The sequence below is a fragment of the Canis aureus genome, chromosome 22 (genome assembly GCF_053574225.1).
Source record: "Canis aureus isolate CA01 chromosome 22, VMU_Caureus_v.1.0, whole genome shotgun sequence".
In the NCBI taxonomy this organism is placed as follows: Eukaryota; Metazoa; Chordata; class Mammalia; order Carnivora; family Canidae; genus Canis; species Canis aureus.
The window spans coordinates 42,826,713-42,846,566 of NC_135632.1; the positions used below are offsets into that span (position 1 = coordinate 42,826,713).

At 45.4% G+C, this 19,854-nt stretch overlaps 1 protein-coding gene across 3 annotated transcripts in view; it reads right to left on the reverse strand.

Moving 5' to 3' along the window:
• Nucleotides 1–16,380, reverse strand: part of ENTPD3 (ectonucleoside triphosphate diphosphohydrolase 3) — a 33,483-nt gene extending 17,103 nt beyond the window's left edge. Inside the window, exons 1-5 of one of the 3 annotated variants that reach the window (XM_077865665.1) lie at nt 16,266–16,355; nt 15,759–15,919; nt 15,286–15,337; nt 12,588–12,715; nt 5,447–5,564 (exon numbers count right to left, since the gene is read on the reverse strand). In XM_077865665.1, the coding sequence (XP_077721791.1) occupies nt 5,447–5,564; nt 12,588–12,715; nt 15,286–15,325 (286 nt within the window). In that variant the 5' untranslated portion in view covers nt 15,326–15,337; nt 15,759–15,919; nt 16,266–16,355. Of the gene's footprint in view, nt 1–5,446; nt 5,565–12,587; nt 12,716–15,285; nt 15,338–15,758; nt 15,920–16,265 lie in introns of all 3 variants that reach the window. The other 2 variants (XM_077865666.1, XM_077865667.1) reach the window with 2 other exon arrangements.
• Between the last annotated feature and the right edge of the window lie 3,474 nt (nt 16,381–19,854).

Here is a 19,854-nt window from a genome sequence, read left to right on the forward strand (position 1 = left end):
AACCCCAGTAATGACAATAAAAAATGTCCTTAGGCATTGTTAAATGTTCCCTGGGGAACACTGCCCCCAAATTACCTCACACTGACAAGCACAGTCTCAGCCAGACCACTACAGTGTCATAACTTTATGCATCATAACATGCACTGCTCTGATAGTCCTGGTTTCCTTGATTCTTTTTTTAAATATTTTATTTATTTATTTATTTATGAGAGACATAGGCAGAGGGAAAAGTGGGCTCCTCACAGGGAGCCCAATGTGGAACTCGATCCCCAGACTTGGGATCATGCCCTGAGCCAAAGGCAGACCCTCAACCACTCACTGAGCCACCCAGGCATCCTGGTTTCCCTGCTTCTGATCTCAGCCTCTGACTACATGTTCCACAACCAGAGTGCTCTGTTAAAAGTATAAGTCATACCCATTTTAGTTCCTTGACTAGGATCCTCTAATGGCTTCACAGTATGCTCTGACGGAAATGCATCTGAGTACAAGTCAAACCTCTCACTGCTCTCAAGGTCCTCTATGAGCTGCCTTCGACCATAGCTCTGGCCTCAGTACTTACCTTGCTTCCTCTTATTCATTCTGCTCTGCCACACCCGTCCCTTTGCCTTTCCTAGAAGATGCTGAGCAGCTTCCACCCCTGGCTTTTCTGCTTGCCAGGCACGTCCTTCTCGCAAAAATGCTCACATTCTCCTTTCACTTTTGCCTGTATTTAACTACCCCCTCCTTTGTTCTTCCCTGACCATCCTGTCTAAATAAATATGATCAGGGATGCCTGCACAGCTCAGTCAGTTAAGCATATGCCTTTGGCTCAGGTCATGATCCCAGGGTCCTGGGATGGAGTTCTTTTTTTTTTTTTTTTTTTTTTTTTTTAGATTTTATTTGTTTATTCATGATAGTCACAGAGAGAGAGAGAGAGAGAGAGAAGCAGAGCGAGAAGCAGGCTCCATGCACCGGGAGCCCGACGTGGGATTCGATCCCGGGTCTCCAGGATCGCGCCCTGGGCCAAAGGCAGGCGCCAAACCGCTGCGCCACCCAGGGATCCCCTGGGATGGAGTTCTGTGTTGGGGTCCCTGCTCAGTGGGGAGCCAGCTTGTCCCTCTCCCTCTGCCTGCAGTTTCCCCTGCTTATGCTCTTTCTCTGCCAAATAAATAAATAAATAAACACATAAATAAATAAATAAATATCTTTAAAAAATAAAATAAGATAGCACGATTATTCTCTGTCCACCTTCCCTACTTGATTTCTTCACAGCACTTCTCCCTGACATGTTATAGACCTTTTTATTTATGATCTATCTCCTTGATTCAAATATAAGTTCCACAACAGCAGAGACTTCTGTATATTTCATTTTAGAATCCTTGGTGTCAAGAACAGTTACTGGCCAACAGTTGATACCCAACACATATTTATTAAATAAATGAATAAATGAATCAGTCAATGAGATTTTCAAACCAGTGTGTAACTCTATACTAAAGGGATCAGGTAATCCAATCTGATCTGCCAGAGCTGGTCTCTGGAAAGAGACTTAGGAGGGTTGCTGGAATGTCAAAACTCAGAGTATCTGAGTGTGTCACCTGAGACCTATTTGCATAAGGTCCAGTAAGCCTCCTAAAGAAAAAACAAGGTTGGGCTCACAGGCTCAAGGGATCCTGGGAGTCACAACCCCAAGAAAGGAGGATTGAAATTGCTATTCCAATCTGAGAAAGATGATTGGACAGATTACACAAAATGTACTCAAGGTGGGACAGAAGTAGAAGATATGTACCCAAGCAATGGATGCTTTCAACACCATAGTGCCCATGTCCCCACAGTAATTCTTTAAGTTATTTCAATGGAGGGGATGGTTACACTTAAACTTCAGTGGAGTTTAAAGAACTTTAACCACTGGTTTAAAGGGAACACATGAATGTCCTTTGTGGGAGGAGGCAGCAAGCAAGCATGAGCACCACACACCATGAAAGAGATGAGAGGCATGTAGAGGCCCTGTGCCCTCTGGGGAATGGCAGCCGGAGCTTCAGATGTCAGCATGGGCACCAGCAGCTAAGGCAGCACCCAGTAAGCTCAGGAAAACAGCAGCAACTGAGGACTGATGATACTTACCAGGGCCCCTCCACCGCCCCTCTTCTCCCCACACCAAGAAAGAAGTTTCCAAGAGCCTGAGTATCTGGGAAACACTGCTGGGCAAGCAAGCATTCATCACCCTCTCAGAACGGCTGAGGCAGGGGAGTCCTGGGAAATTTGCGACTGGGAAACCAGAAACCCAAATTATCCCTGGAGAAGCCACAGGTCTTCAAGGGGATGGCACTTGCCAAACTTTAACTCTGTATTTTGAGCTTTAGTTTGTGGTCTTCTGGTCATTTGGAGTATATATATGGATCCCTGAGGCCACTGTGATCAAAGGGAAGATCCATTTATGGATGTGGTGTGGGCTTCATGATCCTGCCCCTCCTCTAAATCACATCCAGGGTGGCCAAGGGCCCTCTTCCCTGAGAGACTGCCTGTGTCCCTCCATGAAGGTCACATCTCCCCCTATGGTCAGAAGATCAGCAGGACTGACTTGGCTGAATTTTTCTCTGGGTCTAAAGATAGATCTGGGACAGACTAACTTCTTAGCAAGAATATCCACCAGGAGCTCTCAAGTGTGCTGCCCCATGAAAAATAATAGCTAACACTTAATTGAGTGCTAACTGTATGCCATGCATTTGCTACCTTCTTTACATATATTATCACTGAATCTTCAAATGATTCCTCTGGGATGGGAGTTACTACTATTATGCTTATTTTATAGATGAAGAGGTCAAGACACAGAGATATTAGAAACTTCCCAGAGCTCACATAGGAGGGATGAGGTGAAGTCTTAATCATTATCCTACACTATCCTCTCTTTTCTTGAAGTGGCGGTTCTCCCCGTTCTAAATAAGCATCCTGCTGCCCTCTTTCATGCTTGGAGGTAAGGAAATGGCTCAGAAGTTAGGAGAACAGATATGGATCTCTGGCTGAGCTCCAAGCAAAGTTGTGGCCACCTGTGTCTCATGGATAACAATGCAATCAGTACTCAGAAAACACCTAAGTCCCCTGTTGTATGGAACCCAGAGAGAGATGCCAAGCAGATGCCCCTTCAAATAAAGACTTAATGCCTCAGCTGTCATCTCTTTCATGGTTTGCCTCAGCTGCAGAGATCTGCCTTGCTCAACGGGAGTATTGCAGCCCAGCCAATTCAGGCCGTGCAGGTTAACTCTGATTGGCTGAAGCTTTGTCGGGCCCATGTGGCTGTTTGACTTTTCCTTCTGACCAGTCTTCCTTCTGTTCCCTTCCTTCCACAGGTGTGAATCTCTAATAATTACCTTGCATCCCAAACTCTATCTCAATATTAGCTTCTAACTTAATCTGGGACATCTATGTACCAGGATAGGTGAGCTCCTAGCTGCCCTCCATGGAAGGGCAGATGATCAGAACTGACTCTGTTATTCAAAGAAGTCTGTTGGCCTCCCTATGGGAAAGGCTAATTCTTCCCCCCAGCTTTTTCAATGCCATGACACCCTCCCCCCAATTATTATATTTTGGCAGTTCGTTGAGGTAAAAAAAAGGAAGTTGCTTGGGGCTGGGGAACTGGTCCAGAGTCTCTAGCCTGTTGTCTGTGGGCCAAGGGTATACCTGTTAACACATTCAGGATACACTGGTTGGGATGCTCCAGGCCAAGTCAAAGATCATGATGCTCTAAAGAGGATAGCTTTTAAAAACATGCACACATACACACACTCACTAAGTGGGGTTTGTTATGTGTACTAAAGACTTAATTGTAGAAGGAAAAATTATGAAACTTTGAAGAATATCTTTATGACCTCAAGTTAAGGATTTCTTGAATATAAAAAAGCAAATGATAAAGGAGAAGATTGATAATTGTTCCTACATAAAAAGTAAGAACTTCTGATCATCAAAAGACACAGTGAAGAGACTTAAAAAGAGAAACCATAAGCTGTAAGGGGATATGAGAACAACATAATATATAACAATACTAGCAAAGTACTCATATTCACAATATATATAAAGAACTCCAATGAGTCAATGAGAAAAAGCCAAGCAATTCAGTAGAAAACTGAAAAAAAGGCACAAACAGGTATTTCACAAAGCCAGAAATGGCCATAAGTATACACAATGTAAATATAAAATACGCAAATGCATTTATAATTTGTAATTTTATAAATAAAAATATCCTTAACCTTATTCATAACCATCCTTTCCATAACCATGAAAAAACCAATGTCCATCAACAGGTAAAAATGAATGAGCTTCTGCTACTCCTGTCAATGTAGATGAATCTTAAACGCCCAATGTTAATGAACAAAGGAAATTACAGAAGAATAAATGTTTGATTCCATTTATATAAATACATGTTTGATTTGATTTTCAAGAACAGGAAAAACTAGATGCATAAAGACAAAACTAGAAAGAAGAACAAGGAAACATATATAAATATGTGTTTATATATATAAAATTCAGGCTATGTTTTAGAGGGTCATTAAAAATGCCGAGAATGTTCTATTTCAGGAGTTGGCATCTCACAGGCCAAATTCGGTTCATCATCTTTTTTTTTTTGTACAGCTTGTGAGCTAAGACAGTTTTTTACATTTTTAAATAACAAGGAAAAATTAAAACAATATGTGTTACAGTTGGGATTATGAAATTCAGAATTTTGGGGTCCATAAATCAAGCTTTACTGGAGCAGAGCCATGCTCATTTGTTTATGTATTGTCCATCCTTGTTCACCTCTTTTCTACCACCACCACCACCCCACCCTGACATACACAGCCAATTAGAATACAATTCCCCTAGTGGAATATAATTTTCCATGACTCGCTCATGTTTCTGCATGTCTTATAAGCAGAGGCCCTGACTGCCTTTGTTCTGAATTATTTTTTCAAGGATGTTTTCCCCCAGATCAAAAGGGAAGCATTATAAATGTTTCAGGTTCCCTAATCTTAGGGTTTGTCTTCTGTAATACAACCTATTGTGTGAGCAGATACTGTCTGGTCCTCTTTACATCATCTTGTGCAAAGTGAGGCTCAGAGAACCAGCTCAAGAAAATGCTGATGTTCTGCTTACCGCAATTACTGTGAGCAATAAATCATCCTTGGTTCTGACCCAGGAGACTTGTGTTTTCCACCAGTCTTCATTCATGCAGGTGTGGCAAGGTAAAATCTTACACTATGCACCACTATTACTTCAGACATGAGAAAACTGAAGCCCAGGGAAGGGAAGGGACTGGACCAAGGTCACTGCATGGAGAGGAACAGCACAAGCACAGGATTGTCTGTATTCCTGATGCCCAGTCCAGTGCTCATTCCCTGTCTCCAGGAAGCTTCTCAGGATCCCTTCAGGCCTCTGAAGGCCCTTAGGACTCTCCCTTGCTTCCCAATCGGCCTCCTGCACAAACTCAGGACCTTACCTTTCACACTACACTTGAAGGTTTGACTGACTACTCCGGTATTATTCTCCTTCTCCGCTGGCCACTGATATACGTAGACGGTGGTTCTGGAAGACCCGGCATCGAGCACGATCCCATACTGAACAAAAGGAGGAAGGGAGAGTCAGAAATGGGCTGGGCCTCTCTGAGGACACCTTTCCAATGGGCCACTGAGAACCCCAAATACTCTCAAGGGCTTAATCCACACTGCTTCATATAGGTAGGGGCTGAACAAAGGGGAAAAAAGATTTTCTCCAAACCAACTGTCTCCTTGGACTATGGGGAAAGGGGATGGGGTGAGGTGGGTCAGGTGTTCCAGGGCATGGTTCTCAGCTTTGGCCACACATTAGAATCACATGGGGAGTTTCTGAAACTCCCAGTTCCCAGGCCACATCCCAGACCCATCAAATTGGAATCTCTGGGAGTGCACCCAGGGATTGACGGTTTCTAAAGCTCCCTTGGTGACACCAATATGCAGCCAAGGTAGAAAATTAGCACTCTGAGAATCTTGCCCATCCTCAGTTTCTTCCTCATCCAGAGCTCTGAGGAGGTGGGGGACAGAAGCCACCTGGGTCTCAGGAGGGAAATGAGTAGTCAGTCACCTGATGCTCTCTATTCTCCAAACTTCCAGGCCTGTTAGCCTGGAAAACAACATAGGAAGTTCTCACGAAGGAGAGACACATCAATACCTGCATTAGCCTTCAGAAGGAAAGTATCCATAATTAAGGAGAAAACCCCCAAACACAAACTAATGTTGACATACCACTTTGGTTACACGGTGCATGAACAAAGGGTGTTGTCAGGGCAGTGCCAGGGCTAGCTGTGCCCAGGAGAGCTGGCTAGGAGTCCTGGACCATCCCTTTTGCTAGAGGCAAGCACCAGGGAGCTTCCCCTCAAGTCTTTCCAGCTCAGGCTCTGAACCAAACCTGACCCAGAAAGAGCATGCGTTAGCAGCCTATGGGGATTGGAATGAGTAATGCTGACTTAGGTCAGCATGTGCTGGGGCCTGGAGTCAGCCCAGGGCAGCAGAGGCTTCTGGGTCACAGCTCTTCCCCAATTCCACTGCTGTGGGGTTAGGCTGCTTGTCTCAGTGAGGAAGATGAATTTGGGTTCTGGAGGCAAGGTGACTCAGATTGATGCTTGCTTTACAGCCCTGGGTACAAGGCCTAAGTTCTCTGGGTTTCCCCATCTTCAGGCAACTTAACCTTGAGAAGTAAACAGGAGACCATATGCTCGACACTCAGTGGCTGCTCAATGAACACAGGCTATTTGGAAAGATCAATAAAGCAAAATAAACAAAATTACAAAGCAAGGAAAAGAGGAAAGAAAAGAACATAAAACCTCTCAAATCCCACTATTGTTTTAACACCTTCCTGTATATATTTTCTAATGGTCTTTGGTGTATACAACTACATATATGAATATATGGTTAGACATAGGTTTTCATTTCAATAGAGGATTACACTGTACATAGTCTTTTCCATTGCTCTTTTCTTAATAAATGTATCATGCACATCTCTCCTGCCAGTAAAAATACCATCATTTTCAATACATTCCCCACATCTTCTGTGAGATGCGCAATAATTTATTTAACTAATTCCCTGATTCTAGACATTTGGTAGGATTCCAACTTTCCACTATTAACAAGTGCTTGTTTCCTTTGAAATGGGACCAAATAAAAACATGTTGCTCCAGCTCCTCAATCACAGCCTCGCCATTATATTGAGATGGAACATCCTGTGTCCACTGGTATTTGAACTTGGACAGCCTCTTAATCTCAGCCTTCAGTGTGATGAATGCTGACAGGGATCCTGACATGACACCCCCTGCAAACAAGGGAAGCATTGTTCACAGCCTGCTCTGGGCAGGCTCACCCGGAGATTAGTGCATAGGTGGAGCTGAAGGAAACCAGGCACTTCAGAGATCTGAGCCTCCCTACCAGTCCACTCTTTCCCCTCCCCTCTGCTTTTGACCCCTCACCACCCTTCCACCTGCCCCTCCACCCCTGGTGCTGACTAGCAAGGGAGGACACAAGAGCAGCCACTCCACAGGGTCCCCACCCTTTCCACATCTTCTGGATCCCGGCTCTTTGCAAACAGTGTGTTTTCCCTGTGAAGAAAACTTGGGGCTGTTGGGCCAAGATCAGAAAGGAGGAAGAAGGGTCATTCTCATTCTCCTCATCCTAGCTGGGATCCAGTTTTCACCAGGGTGGGGACAGCCAGAGACTTTCCACTGTGAACCTGGAGAAATGGCTGCCCTTCCGGCACCTGCTGGAACGTGCTGACAGGGACCAATCCTGAGCCCAGTGCTACTTCCGAGTAACCACCATCATTTGCTGACATTTTCAAAAGTGGAAAAATTGGTCTTTAACCAGTTTTCAGAGTTCATTTGCCTAGATCAATGGCACTCAATGTGGTTTGACAGAGGGGTTGGGGTGGGGACTGAATTTCATTCAGTTCAGCTACGTGGAAAGCAATAAGTAACCCTCTGTCTAATGCAGTGTCAGGAAAAACATGGCTTGAACATGGAACTGGAGACACACTCAGTGGATTAACCAAAAGGAAACAGCCTTCCATATGAACCGATGATCCCGAACTTAAGGACTGTGTGAGCTTCTAACAAAGCAAAAGCAAAGATCATAAGATCAACTTTCTTAGATTTATTTATTATCATCATCATTACCATCATTATCATCATCACCACTATTAGCATCATAATAGGAATTGTAGTAGTAAACATTTGTTGAGTATTTACAGTATACCAGGCACACACAAAGTGCTTTAGTGTGGCATTCATAAGGCTGGTGTTGTCATCATTCCCACCTGACAGTTGGGGAAACTGAAGCTCACAGAGGTAAATAATTGCTCACAGTCCCAGACTTGGGCTCAAGTCTAGATCTAACCAACCCCAAACCTATACACAGAGCCCCCATGCTTTCACTGAGTTCCAAGGAAACCAGGTCTATCAGGGTTGATTGTTTCATAATAAGATGTCATATCGCAGACTTTCTTTGTTCAGACAAAAAGTCCCTCAAAAGCAAACTCGTAGTTAAGTAGTGTGCAGATCTGGCTGGAGAGGAGGTGGATCAAAGTGATGAAAGTGCTGTGTCTTTCTGGAAAGGAGGAAACCAATTATCTAACTCTCACTCTCCTAAGGATAAAACAGGGAGGGCCATAGGCACCAGAGCTCCAGCCCAATGACAGAACCGGTGAGGATTAGAAGGGAATGGTTTTAGCACAGCCTCGTCCCCTGGTTGTGCTTTAGAGAGGAATGGCCAAGAGTGGGAGTTTGATGCAACATGGGGATCTAGTGTGACCCGAGAGGGCCTATGTAGGCCCCCCTTCAACAGTGACATCATGCAGCTGCAAGGGACAATGGTGATGGGGGTGCTGATCATATTGGACTGAGAAGCTGCAGGGCTTCTAGACAGTTGTGATTGGGGGTGAGGAGGGCAAAGTCTCCAAAGGAAGATACCAGACTTAATGATAATAAAGCAAGTGAGGGCTTGAGTGAAAAATAAAACTGATGCCATCATGTTTACGCTTCAGGTTTGTAGAACAAGTCAGACCAGTAACAATGAAAAGGGACTGGGGACGCTTTAACCTTTGACTGTTTTAATAGTTCTGCCATTCAACTCAGATAAACCAAGGTTAGGTAAGCCAAGGCTGGATTTAATAGACAGCGATCACCTTTCAATAGGGTCTTAAGGAACATTCCAGCCCCCCCCCCCCCCGCCCCCATAGGCCATTGTGGAGCTGGCCCCTCATAACCAACCGTCAGCTGCACAGAAAGGCAAAACAAGGTCCCAGGTATGAAAACATCAACATAACAATTTAAAAGCCCTTGTATTCATTCAGCTTCACTTCCACAACTGCCCTTCCCACCCCTAGCACACACTGCAAAACAAAACCAAAAAAAGAGGCTTGTCCTCACTCTGAAAAGAGCTGCATGTGGAATGTTCTTTCAAGTGGCCATTCTGCTCTGGTTCCACTCGCTCAGAACATCTGTCTTTTCTCACATTTAATCCACCCAATTAAGCAGAATGGGTCTTCTGAGCCAATATTCAAACTTTCTACAACTTCCTGTCCCCTACATTGTGATTGGGGCCTGACAGCTAGATCTGGGGAGATTAAAAATCCCATCTCTGAACTCTTTGCGAAGGGGTGAAGGTGTCTCTTCTGTTCCTTCTAAGTCCTTGTTCAAGGCCTCCAACATTCTCTGCTCTCTGTTGTTTCTTCTGCACCACGTCTGCTATTTCCAGTCTGTAACTGTGAGAAGCTATCTGCCCTTTCTGTTCCTCTACTTTCTCATCAGCAAAACGAGGATAACAATAATCATATCTATGTGGAAGAATCACTGAGGGCTCCCTACCCATGTCCTTCAGGCCTTACCCTGGTGATGCCCAGCCATGCACTTTCCACCTGCCTTAAGGCTTTCTCCAGTGACCTGAGCTCACCTGAGCATACAATGTGCCCAGGGATGTTAGGGAGTTAAGGAAATGCTAGGGAGTTCATGTCTCCCAGGGAGCAGCCACTCAACCAATGCCTAGAAGAAGTTGCTGTGTAAGTATCCTTGAGTGAGATACCTCTGAGGCAGGTGTTCTAGATGCCCTTTGGTAGAGGATAACCCTGGGATGAGTTCTGTACCAGCTCCCAGGGATCCTCTGCAGGACTGAGCCTCCACTGCCCATAACTGGCTGGATAGCAGACCCTCCATTGGCTGCTTCCCTCTTGTCTCACTTCCCCACCCTCGGCCTGTGCTTCCGGGGTCCTTCCCAGATGGAATGCACTTTTGCTCTCACATCTTTGATCAGGGGAACCCACCTGACCCACCTGACCTCCTTCAGCGGTAGCCTCCTTACTGCCCTGGGTCTACTCTACTAGGTTTTCTGGTCTTCTGTCAATTCCTCCATGTTCCTCCAGTATGAACAGAAGACTTACCTCTTACCTCCCAGAAAGAGTGGAAGCCAGCAGCTGACAACTGCCAACAGCCTATCCCTAACTTTCATTGGCCCTGTGGGGAAATTTTATAAATGAAGTCTTTTACTCTCCCTTTTAACTTCTACTTGTCTTCATCCCACCTCTGGCAAATACACAGAGTTAAAGAGCCTCATGCACCTATATGTTGACTGTAGAAGGTGTGGTGGCCCAGACTCCACATCCATTCTCTGTCTACAATCTCTGCAAACAGTTGCCCCTTTGGCACCCTTCAGACCAGTGGTGAGGTCAGTCCTCAGGACGAGGCCCACACAGACCCCGGCACCACAGCTTATTCTAGAAGGTGAAGCATGGCTCTGGGTGGGCACATTCCCTTGTGCTATGGACAGGGAATAACTCTGGAATACAGCTAGAGGTGTTCCTCTGAAATATGGGGTATAAGAGTGGTTCTAGAGGTCTAAGAGGGCTATAAGCCTTCCCCCCACTTCCCCCAGTTCAGCAAAACTTCCTGCATTTGCACCCACCTCCCCATCTTTCTTCTTATGTAAAGGAGGAGAAATTATCCTCTCGGGGGCCAGTATCTTCTCCTGGGTTCTCTGTTCTGAACTTAGGATCAAGGAGAAGAGAGAGGTGAGGGAAGAAAAACCTGGCCTTACGAACAGGAGGGTTGGTCAGTTCTGGTCTGCCATTCCCTGGCCAAACCTATGTTTCTTCACTTGCAAGATGGTGGTGACAATGCTTCCTTTGCCCCTCTGCTATAGCTGTCACAAGGGTTACATGAGATAACTCAGGGAAAAGTTTCACTAAATGGAACAGCGGCTTACAAAGTATAAGGAGATAGTATTACTCCCAGTTGCAATCCTGATTTTCTGTAGTTTATAGAAGAAGGCAGTGCCAGGAGCTTGGGAAATGGCTTCTCTAGGCTTTGGCTAATGTGTGGACAACTGGATAGTTTGTTTTCCTCTCATCACTGGACAGTTGTATAAGGTTTCTTTCCCTTTTTTTTCCTTTCTTTTTTCTTCATGTTATTCATGGGGGGGGGGGAGGTACTAAGATTCTTACTGTAAAACATCCTATAAAAGAACCAAATGCCATTATCTAAAGGAGATTTTACTTTAATCTTCCAGAAGAGCAGCCTCAGATTGGTAGGTCAAACACACCCACAAAGCTGAGGCAATATTAGTTTCTATTTTATCTTTTAACAACTTAAAAAACTTCTGCTTCAAGTATAGCCTTTGAACAGTCACTAAGAGCAGGAAGATGTAGAAAGGACACATGAGGTCAAGGGTAAAGGCTAAATGAGATTCAAATAACAGTTGAATTTCTTGGCTCCTATGGCCCTTAGGCTAAGAGTTTTTACATGTTTAAAGAATCATAAGAAGACAAAAAAAAAAAAAAAAGAGAGAGAGAGAGAGAAGATATGTGACAGAGACTACAAATGACCATCAAAGCCTAAAATATGTACTATTTAGCTCATTACAGAAGAAGTTTGCCAACATCTACCCAAATGACTGAAGGACTCTTCCACTTCACTTGACAGCCTCTCAGGAGATCACCTCCCATTGCCCTTACACCAAGGCTGGGGTGATATACATGGTTCTCAGACTATCAGGCATCATATGAGAGGCCATTTGGGGACAGACTTTATCAAGGGCTAAGAGTAGCCTCTAAAACTGAGCATAATATCCTGAGTAATTTTTCAAGGGTTAGAGTTAGAAGAATCATGGCACACTTCTAGACTCAAGAGAGGTAGCACACATACAGCTCAAGGAGACTTTTTCAAGTCCTTGATGTTTTGTTTCCTAGGTTAGGCCAGAAGAGAAGCCTGGGTCTGCTGGTCTCCACTCATGATCAGGGTTGTGTGGTCTTGGGGAATGCACAAGCTGGTAGATCTTTGGTAGCCATCTATACCTGGGCTACAAAGTCTAGCTTTGGGCAACAGTCAGGAGTCAAAGTAAGGACATACAGTCCTTAGAGAAGTTGTAACCATTAACATTCTCTGGTGTCAAATGTTACAAAACCAGTATGTCCAGAGCTTTTCCCTTAGGTCTTACACCAAAGATCCTTCGGTTCTCCCTTGGGTCTTCTCCCACTGGATGCAGAGAAAAGGCTTTTCATCTAACTCACAGCTGTAGAATAATTGATGTCACAGCCCATCCCATCAGTGCTAATCCCTTCACACTTACCTTCAGTCCTGGAAGGAGGACCTCTTTGTGGTGAAACTGGATGAGTGTGATGGCCACAAGCACAACAACACTCAAAAGCAAGACCACCAAGGCGATGATGGCTGGCGTTCGGGAGAAGGCCTTGAGGCCTAAAATGGGAAGACCCAGAAGACACATGAGGGAGAAGTAGGAACAAGGCACTGGCTTTCTTTGTAGAATCCACAGACTGGATACATAACATGTGCATACATCACTTCCTTTATGAGGCCTTTAATGAGGCCCACATTTTAAAGTTGGAGTGGAGATTGGACTTTAATGCCCATTTATTTTTCCTTCAAAGAGTGAATAGATAGCATTTGCAGAGACAGTGTGCATAGTTTATACTATCTCCTAAAATGTGTTATGTATATTACTGATTGTCCCTGAGGTGATTTACAATAACATTTATTTCAGGACGCCTGGGTGGCTCAGCAGTTAAACATCTGCCTTCAGCTCAGGGCATGATCCTGGGGTCTCAGGATCGAGTCCTGCATCAGGTTCCCTGCATGGAGCCTGCTTCTCCCTCTGCCTATGTCTCTGCCTCTCTCTGTGTGTCTCTCATGAATAAATAAATAAAATCTTAAAAAAAATAACATTTATTTCAATGTAGATTTTTAAAATACAGGTTTTCTAAGTAAACAGAGATGGAGACAAACCATGAGAGACTCTTAACTCTAAGAAACAAACTGAGGGTTGCTGGAGGGGAGGTCGGTGTGGGGGGATGGGGTAATTGGGTAATGAGCATTAAGGAGAGCACACGATGTGATGAACACTGGATGCTGTATGCAACTGATGAAATATTGAACTCTACATCTAAAACTAATGATGTATAATATGTAGGCTAATTGAATTCTTAAAATATTGGTTTTCTATTAAAGCAGGTGATATAATATTTCATATAAAAATAATATCAGATAAATAAAAGAAATCAATACTATACTTCAGATATAATCAATGATTATAAATCCAGTACACAGTAATGTACTATTACACAAATAGTAACATGTATGAATTTCTGAAATATTTGGGTTTGCAGTAAGAAGTTAATCTCAGTGATTTTTCCTGTGTCTACAGTGAAGGCATAGGGTCTCATCTACATCTTCACAAAAAATAGCTAGATCCCAAGCCATGTGTTCTCTCCCAAAGGGATCATATCAACTCTGGCATTTGTATTTCAATGAAAACATGTAAACTATATCCATTTAAGAGCAAAATAATAATCATAATAACAAAGCCTATGAATAATCTTCAACTAAATATATAGCCTCTGAATAAAGATAATTATAGCTGTATTGTATAAAAGTATATAATTACCATAATGGACTATGTCTATGTATTAAACTAATATTGCTTACATAAATGATTTTGAGCAGATATTTACTTGGGTCTTAAACCAGTGTGGGCTAATGGAAATTTTATAAATAAAGTAGCAAATACATTAATACATTTTTAAAAAAACAAATACTGTTCTATACTGAAATGATTTCATCCATGTGAAGTTCTAAAACAGACAGGTGACAGAAATCTGAACATTGACTGCCCAGGGGATTGGCAGTAGGGACTCACTAGGAAGGAACACAGGGGCACTTTCTGGGGTAACAGAAATCCTCTATATCTTCTGAGAATTACGGGGTATATAGGTGTGTGCATTTGTCAAGATTCATCAAACCTTCCAAAGTCCTTTGAGGAAAATGTGAAAATCCAAGCAAACTAGGCTTCTTAGGTATAATTTCCTTTTACAAAACAAGATTTGTATAAATTGCCCCTACCATTCTAAAATTATATCCTTTTGGAAGACAAGAATGCCCAGTTTTGGCGCACAGCTAAAGACAGCATCTGTCCAGGGGCCAGAGGGAGGTGATACGTGAGCAGTCTCCCGACCACAGATGTGTGGCTGGCCTCCCAGTCCTCTCTGTGCTTCAGCACTTAGCAGGTAAATAGCTATGATTACCTTCAGCAAACCCTTGCTCCAGCAGAAAAGCCTACCACAAAGCAAAATGGACTAGACCAGGTCTCATTCATTTAGAGAATGTAGCTCAGAGCTGTGCTGTCATTAGGAGTGAGCAAACACTGTAATTACAAGGTGTCTGAGGGTGGAGAGGCCAGACCCTTCTGGGTTTTCACATGAGCAACTGCAAAACATGCTCCAGAGGTAGGCAGGCAGGACAAGCTTGGATGTGTGTGTGTGTGTGTGTGTGTGTGTGTGTGTGTGTGTGTGTGAACTCTACATATGTGCCTCCAGTTAACAAGGGTAACAATATTGACCTAGGGTGGGGGTAGGGAATGCAGGACGCTGTAGGTGCTGTGCCAGCAACGACACTGGGATGGAAGCAGAGGACAGAGGTAAGTACTTTAGAGTTTATCACAAAATCTACAATATTCTAAAGCAGATCTCACACACAGCTTGGTAAGAGAAACCACAAACGGCCAAATTAATGGATTATGCAAACCGGAAAAACCATTTCAGTGGAACATGCATGTTAGTCCTTGTTTCGTGTAGCTGTGGTCAAAAGCATTACTTCCACCTGAGGAATGCTGGTGATGAAACCCTGGTAAGCAACCGAGTCTCCAACCAAAGACGTTAAGGTCATTCGCAGGGGACCCGCGGGAAGAACTGTAGGCTGATACGGGGAGTGCGACTCGAGACCGCCACACTTGCCGCCTGCTGAGACATACTAACCTGCTTGCTCACAAGGTTGGCGAGTCAGCACAGTGAACATCTTTCCTCCCAACTGCAGGTGAGAGAACACAGAATGAGAGTGTGTCGGTGGACCCCGACTTCAGTTCCAGAAACTTGCAGTGTTACAGAACATTTGTGCTGGGAGGGAGGGAGGTGATAGTAAGCAGGCTCCTGACCACGGCCAGGCCAGGCGGCTGCCTCCTGGTCCTCAGGTAGAAAGCTACGACTACCAGCAGCAAAGCCTATCAGGAAGCGGAACCCGCTTTGGAACCCACCTCACTTCTTCCAAGTCAAAACCTCTTGGGGGACAGATAAACGCAGCCCTCTGCCTACAAACCCAAAGCTGGGCTTAAATTCCAGTGTCCCCTCCGCAGATGCAGGAAGAGAACAGGCTTGCCGAAATTTTAAACTGAAAATTTTCAAAAGCTAAGTCCGTCATTTCTTGCAGATTTTTTCCACCTGTACACACCAACCTGGGCAGAACAAATCCTCCACCTGTCAGTAACATTCACGGGGCTGAGGCAGGGCTCTTCACATCACAGCGGCAAGGCAAGGGAGGTTTCTGTGGGGCTTGGCGACCCGCGAGCCGGGAGTCGCCCCCGGCAGATCCAGGAGGGGTATTTTTAGCTGCTGGCTGGAAACAATTGCACGGGGATGTGGGGCCCCCGGGATCCAGAGCCCCAGGATCTGGGAGGCCCCGCTCGGGAACTGTGTCTCCTCCACACAGCCAGAAGAGCCACGCGCCAGCGCATCTCCGGAGCCGGAGCCGGAGCCTCGGATGCGCCCGGTGAAGACGCGTCCCCCTCTCTGGGCTTGGCAGGGGCCACCTCCCCGCCGCCGAGGACCCGGGCGCGCGCCCTTCCTTCCCTCCCTCCGGCCCTCGGCGGGATCCGATTCGTTTCCTTCCCTCCCAGCTCCCAGATCTACGAAGCGTCCCGCTCCTTCCTCTGCGGCTGGGGCGCGGGGCCCCCGGTCCTCACCTGCGCGCGGACGTCCGAGGAGCGCGAGCGCGCTGCCGCAGTGACAGCGGCCGCCAGCCCGCAGGAGGCTCTGCAGGAGGCTCTGCGGAGGCGGGGGAGCCCGGGAGGGGCCGGGCGGGGCGGGGCGGGGCGGGGCGGGGCGGCCGGGGCCGGGGACCGCCCCCCGCGGGGTCAAGGCCCAGCCCCCGGGCGTCACCCCCTCTTCCAGTCCCCTCCACCCCTATCCCGCCGGAGCTCACCTGGCGGAGGCCAGGAGGGTGTCCACTGCCTGACTCCCTCTTCCATCAATATCGAGGCCAAGGACCCTTTGATCTCTCTTTTGGTTTCCTCCATCCTCACCCCAAGCCTAACCGGAGGGGGAGTGGGGGCAGGGCGAAGAGGAAACCGGGCACCTCGTGCGCGTGCACAGGTGGGCGCGTGCCCCCGTCTTTCCGCGAGGTGGAAGCCGGTAAACACCTGTAATGTTGGGCGTGAGGCTAGCAGGCACACTGGTCCCTGAATCACCTGGGCCAGGAGAGCAAAGTGATACAGAGACGTCCCTTGTCATATATTTCAGACCAACTGCCTTGGCCCTGCGCAGGGATCTGCTCACTGTGCTCAGCAGGGCCCTTCTCTACCCCATTTTATATAAGTATCCTTAGGCTCAGATTCAGGACAAGCTCTTCCTGGAAGAGCTTTCTAGTTTTATGATTTTTCCTGGTTTTAAAGTGATACAGATGTGCCTCCCTGGATATCAAACCATGCGATAAAGCTACAGTAATTAAAACAGCCTGGTTTGGGCACAGGATCTAAACCAACAGATCAAAGAACGGAAGAGATAGGCTGACACCGGATTAATGGTTATTGAATTTAGTTTAACATAAAGAGAAGATTGAAAGAACGTATTGGTCAACTGAAGTGAGAAAAAAAAATCTCAGTCACTCATTATACCCCCAAATAGATTTTAGATAGATAAAAGTTTATTTATTTTTAAAGATCTTATTTATTCATGAGAGACACACACACAGAGGCAGAGACACAGGCAGAGGGAGAAACAGGCTCCCTGCAGGGAGCCTGACGTGGGACTCGATCCTGTGTCTGCAGGATCACACCCTGGGCCCAAGGCGGTGCTGAACCGCTGAGCTACTGGGGCTGCCCTAGATAAAAGTTTAAATGTAGAAAAAGGATTTAGTATCCTAACAAAATATAGGAGAACATTTTTATGATCCCCGGGGAAGGAACAGCCTCTTTCAGCATGAAATCAAAGCAGGAAGATAAAGTAAACAACAATGTTGCAGGGGGGAAAAAAAACTGCACAGAAAAAGACACCTTTAAAAAAAAGATAAATCGTGAGGAAATATTTAAGAATATGATAACAAAGAGCGAAAAATCATAATATATAGAGTCATACAAAAATAGGAGTTTCTAGAATAGGAAAATGGACAACTTGATGGGATGAGCACTGGGTGTTATGCTATATGTTGGCAAATTGAACTCCAATAAAAATATATATATGTATATATATAAACTAGAGTTTAAATTAAAACTTTAAAAAAATCATAGCAATATTTGAAAAAATAAAATAAATATAGCTGTCCATTAAAAAAAAAGGAAAATGGACAAATGACGCACCCTGCGCAATTTACACAAGAGGTATAAGTGGCCAGTAAACGTGGCAAAGATGTTTAATCTCATTACTCACCCCTAAATTGCTAATGAAAACTTTGACATCTTTAAACAAGATTCTTCTTGACTCGTCAGTTTAGCAAAGCTTTAAAAAGATCTGTGGTGCTCTGTGTTAAAGGAGGTGTGGGGTTACAGTCTCATTTGCAGCTTCTGGGAGGTGACATGCCCTGGTTTTCTTCCCATTCTCCGGATGCCCCCTTAGATGTTTTTTGCTGGCTTGTGCTCCTCTCCCAAGAGTTTGTCATCCTGGGCCCTCTTTCTTCTTCACTCTGTACCTCCTCTCTTGGTAATCTCATCCCTGCCTGGGGCTTCTGTTCTAGTCACAGAAGCCTCTAATAAGCATATGTCATGCTTGGGGTTTTCCTCTTGAGCTACAACCTAGTGAATGGCCTGTTTGATTTTTTTTTGGATGTCTTAGAGGCATCTCAGTTTCATAGGTCTCCAGCTGAGCTCCTCATCCTTCTCCAGCAAACCATCAATTTCTCCAGCATCTCGTCTCAGTAGATGACACCCCCACTCATTCAAGCGAGCAAGCCGGAAAGCTGAGTGTTCCCTTTGCTAATTGTTCCCTCACCCCTCATCATCAGTCACTAAGTACCACTGATGTTACCCTCCTCATTATGTCTCCAACGTGTCCCCCATCTCCACCACCACCACAGCCTGAACCAGAGTTTGTCAGTCTAGACACTATTTATATTTCAGGCCAGGTGATTCCTTGTTGTGGGAGCAATCATGTCTCTTGTAGGATGTTTATTTAGTGACATTCTTGATCTTTATCTGCTAAATGCCAGTAACATCCCCCTACACAGTATGACTCTCAAAAATGTTCCCAGAGTTTGTCAAGGGTCTTCTGAGGGGTCACATTTCTCTGGTTGAGAACCACTGGCTTAAGCTACCACCCTCATTCTCCTGGATGTTGGCAATGATCTCACTTAGCTCTTGGTGTCTGCTTTCTACCTTTTGCATCCATTTTTCTGTTCCCAATAGCCTCATATCTTTAAAACAGGAGTCTCACTGTCAACTTTTCCTTAACAAACTCTTCTCTGCTGTCCATTCCTCAGTGGATGCATATTCAAGTCCTCAAAGTGACCTAGAAGGCCCTGCGCTGTCTGGTGGTTGCTTCCTTCTCTAGTTCTATTTGAGAACACTTCCTGCTCCTCCCTTTATGCTCTGAAGGCATATGAGCCTTCTTTCAGTTTTTTCAAATATGCCACATGGACTTTGCACAGAACTTCCTTGGCCTGTGTTGTCTGCCCCTTCTTCCATCCTTCTCTAATTAGCTCAGAACTTCACAGCTAGCTCCTGACATTCCCTAGTCTGAGTCACACATACAACATGGGTCAGGCCTTCAGTGCCTCTGAAGGCATTTCTTTCCTTCAGTCAGTGTTTTTTATTACAGTAATTGTGAGACGAGTGGCACCTGTTGCCTATCACCAGGAGCAGCAGTCCCAGGGTGTTGACCCACTGCATAGTTTACAGGTGTCGGCGTTGCCAGGAGAGACATGACTCACACATGCTTTGGGTGAAACAACACTTTACTAACATAGAGAGGAGACAGAGCAAGATCCGCTTCCATAACCAATGTCTATCTCCTATGCTCAGCAGGTCTTCCCACACAGTCAACACAGGAGATGGTCTGCACACATGTCCCCTTTGCCCTGTAGGCCAAGGACCCCATCTCCTCCCCCGTGGGGTCTGAAAACAGGTCGTAAGGGCTCTCTATGTCCTCACAAGGAACACTGCCCTCCTATGCAGGAAGCTAGAAGCTGCGCATGACTGCCTTTCCCAAGGGTAATTTCAGGTTAGTTTGTTTGTGCCCACTAGACGGTAAAGTCCACGCGAGGAGAAACCGTGCTATTCTTATTCACCATTGTATTCTCACTGTCTAGCACAGTGCACCTGGTGAGCACTCAATAAACATGTG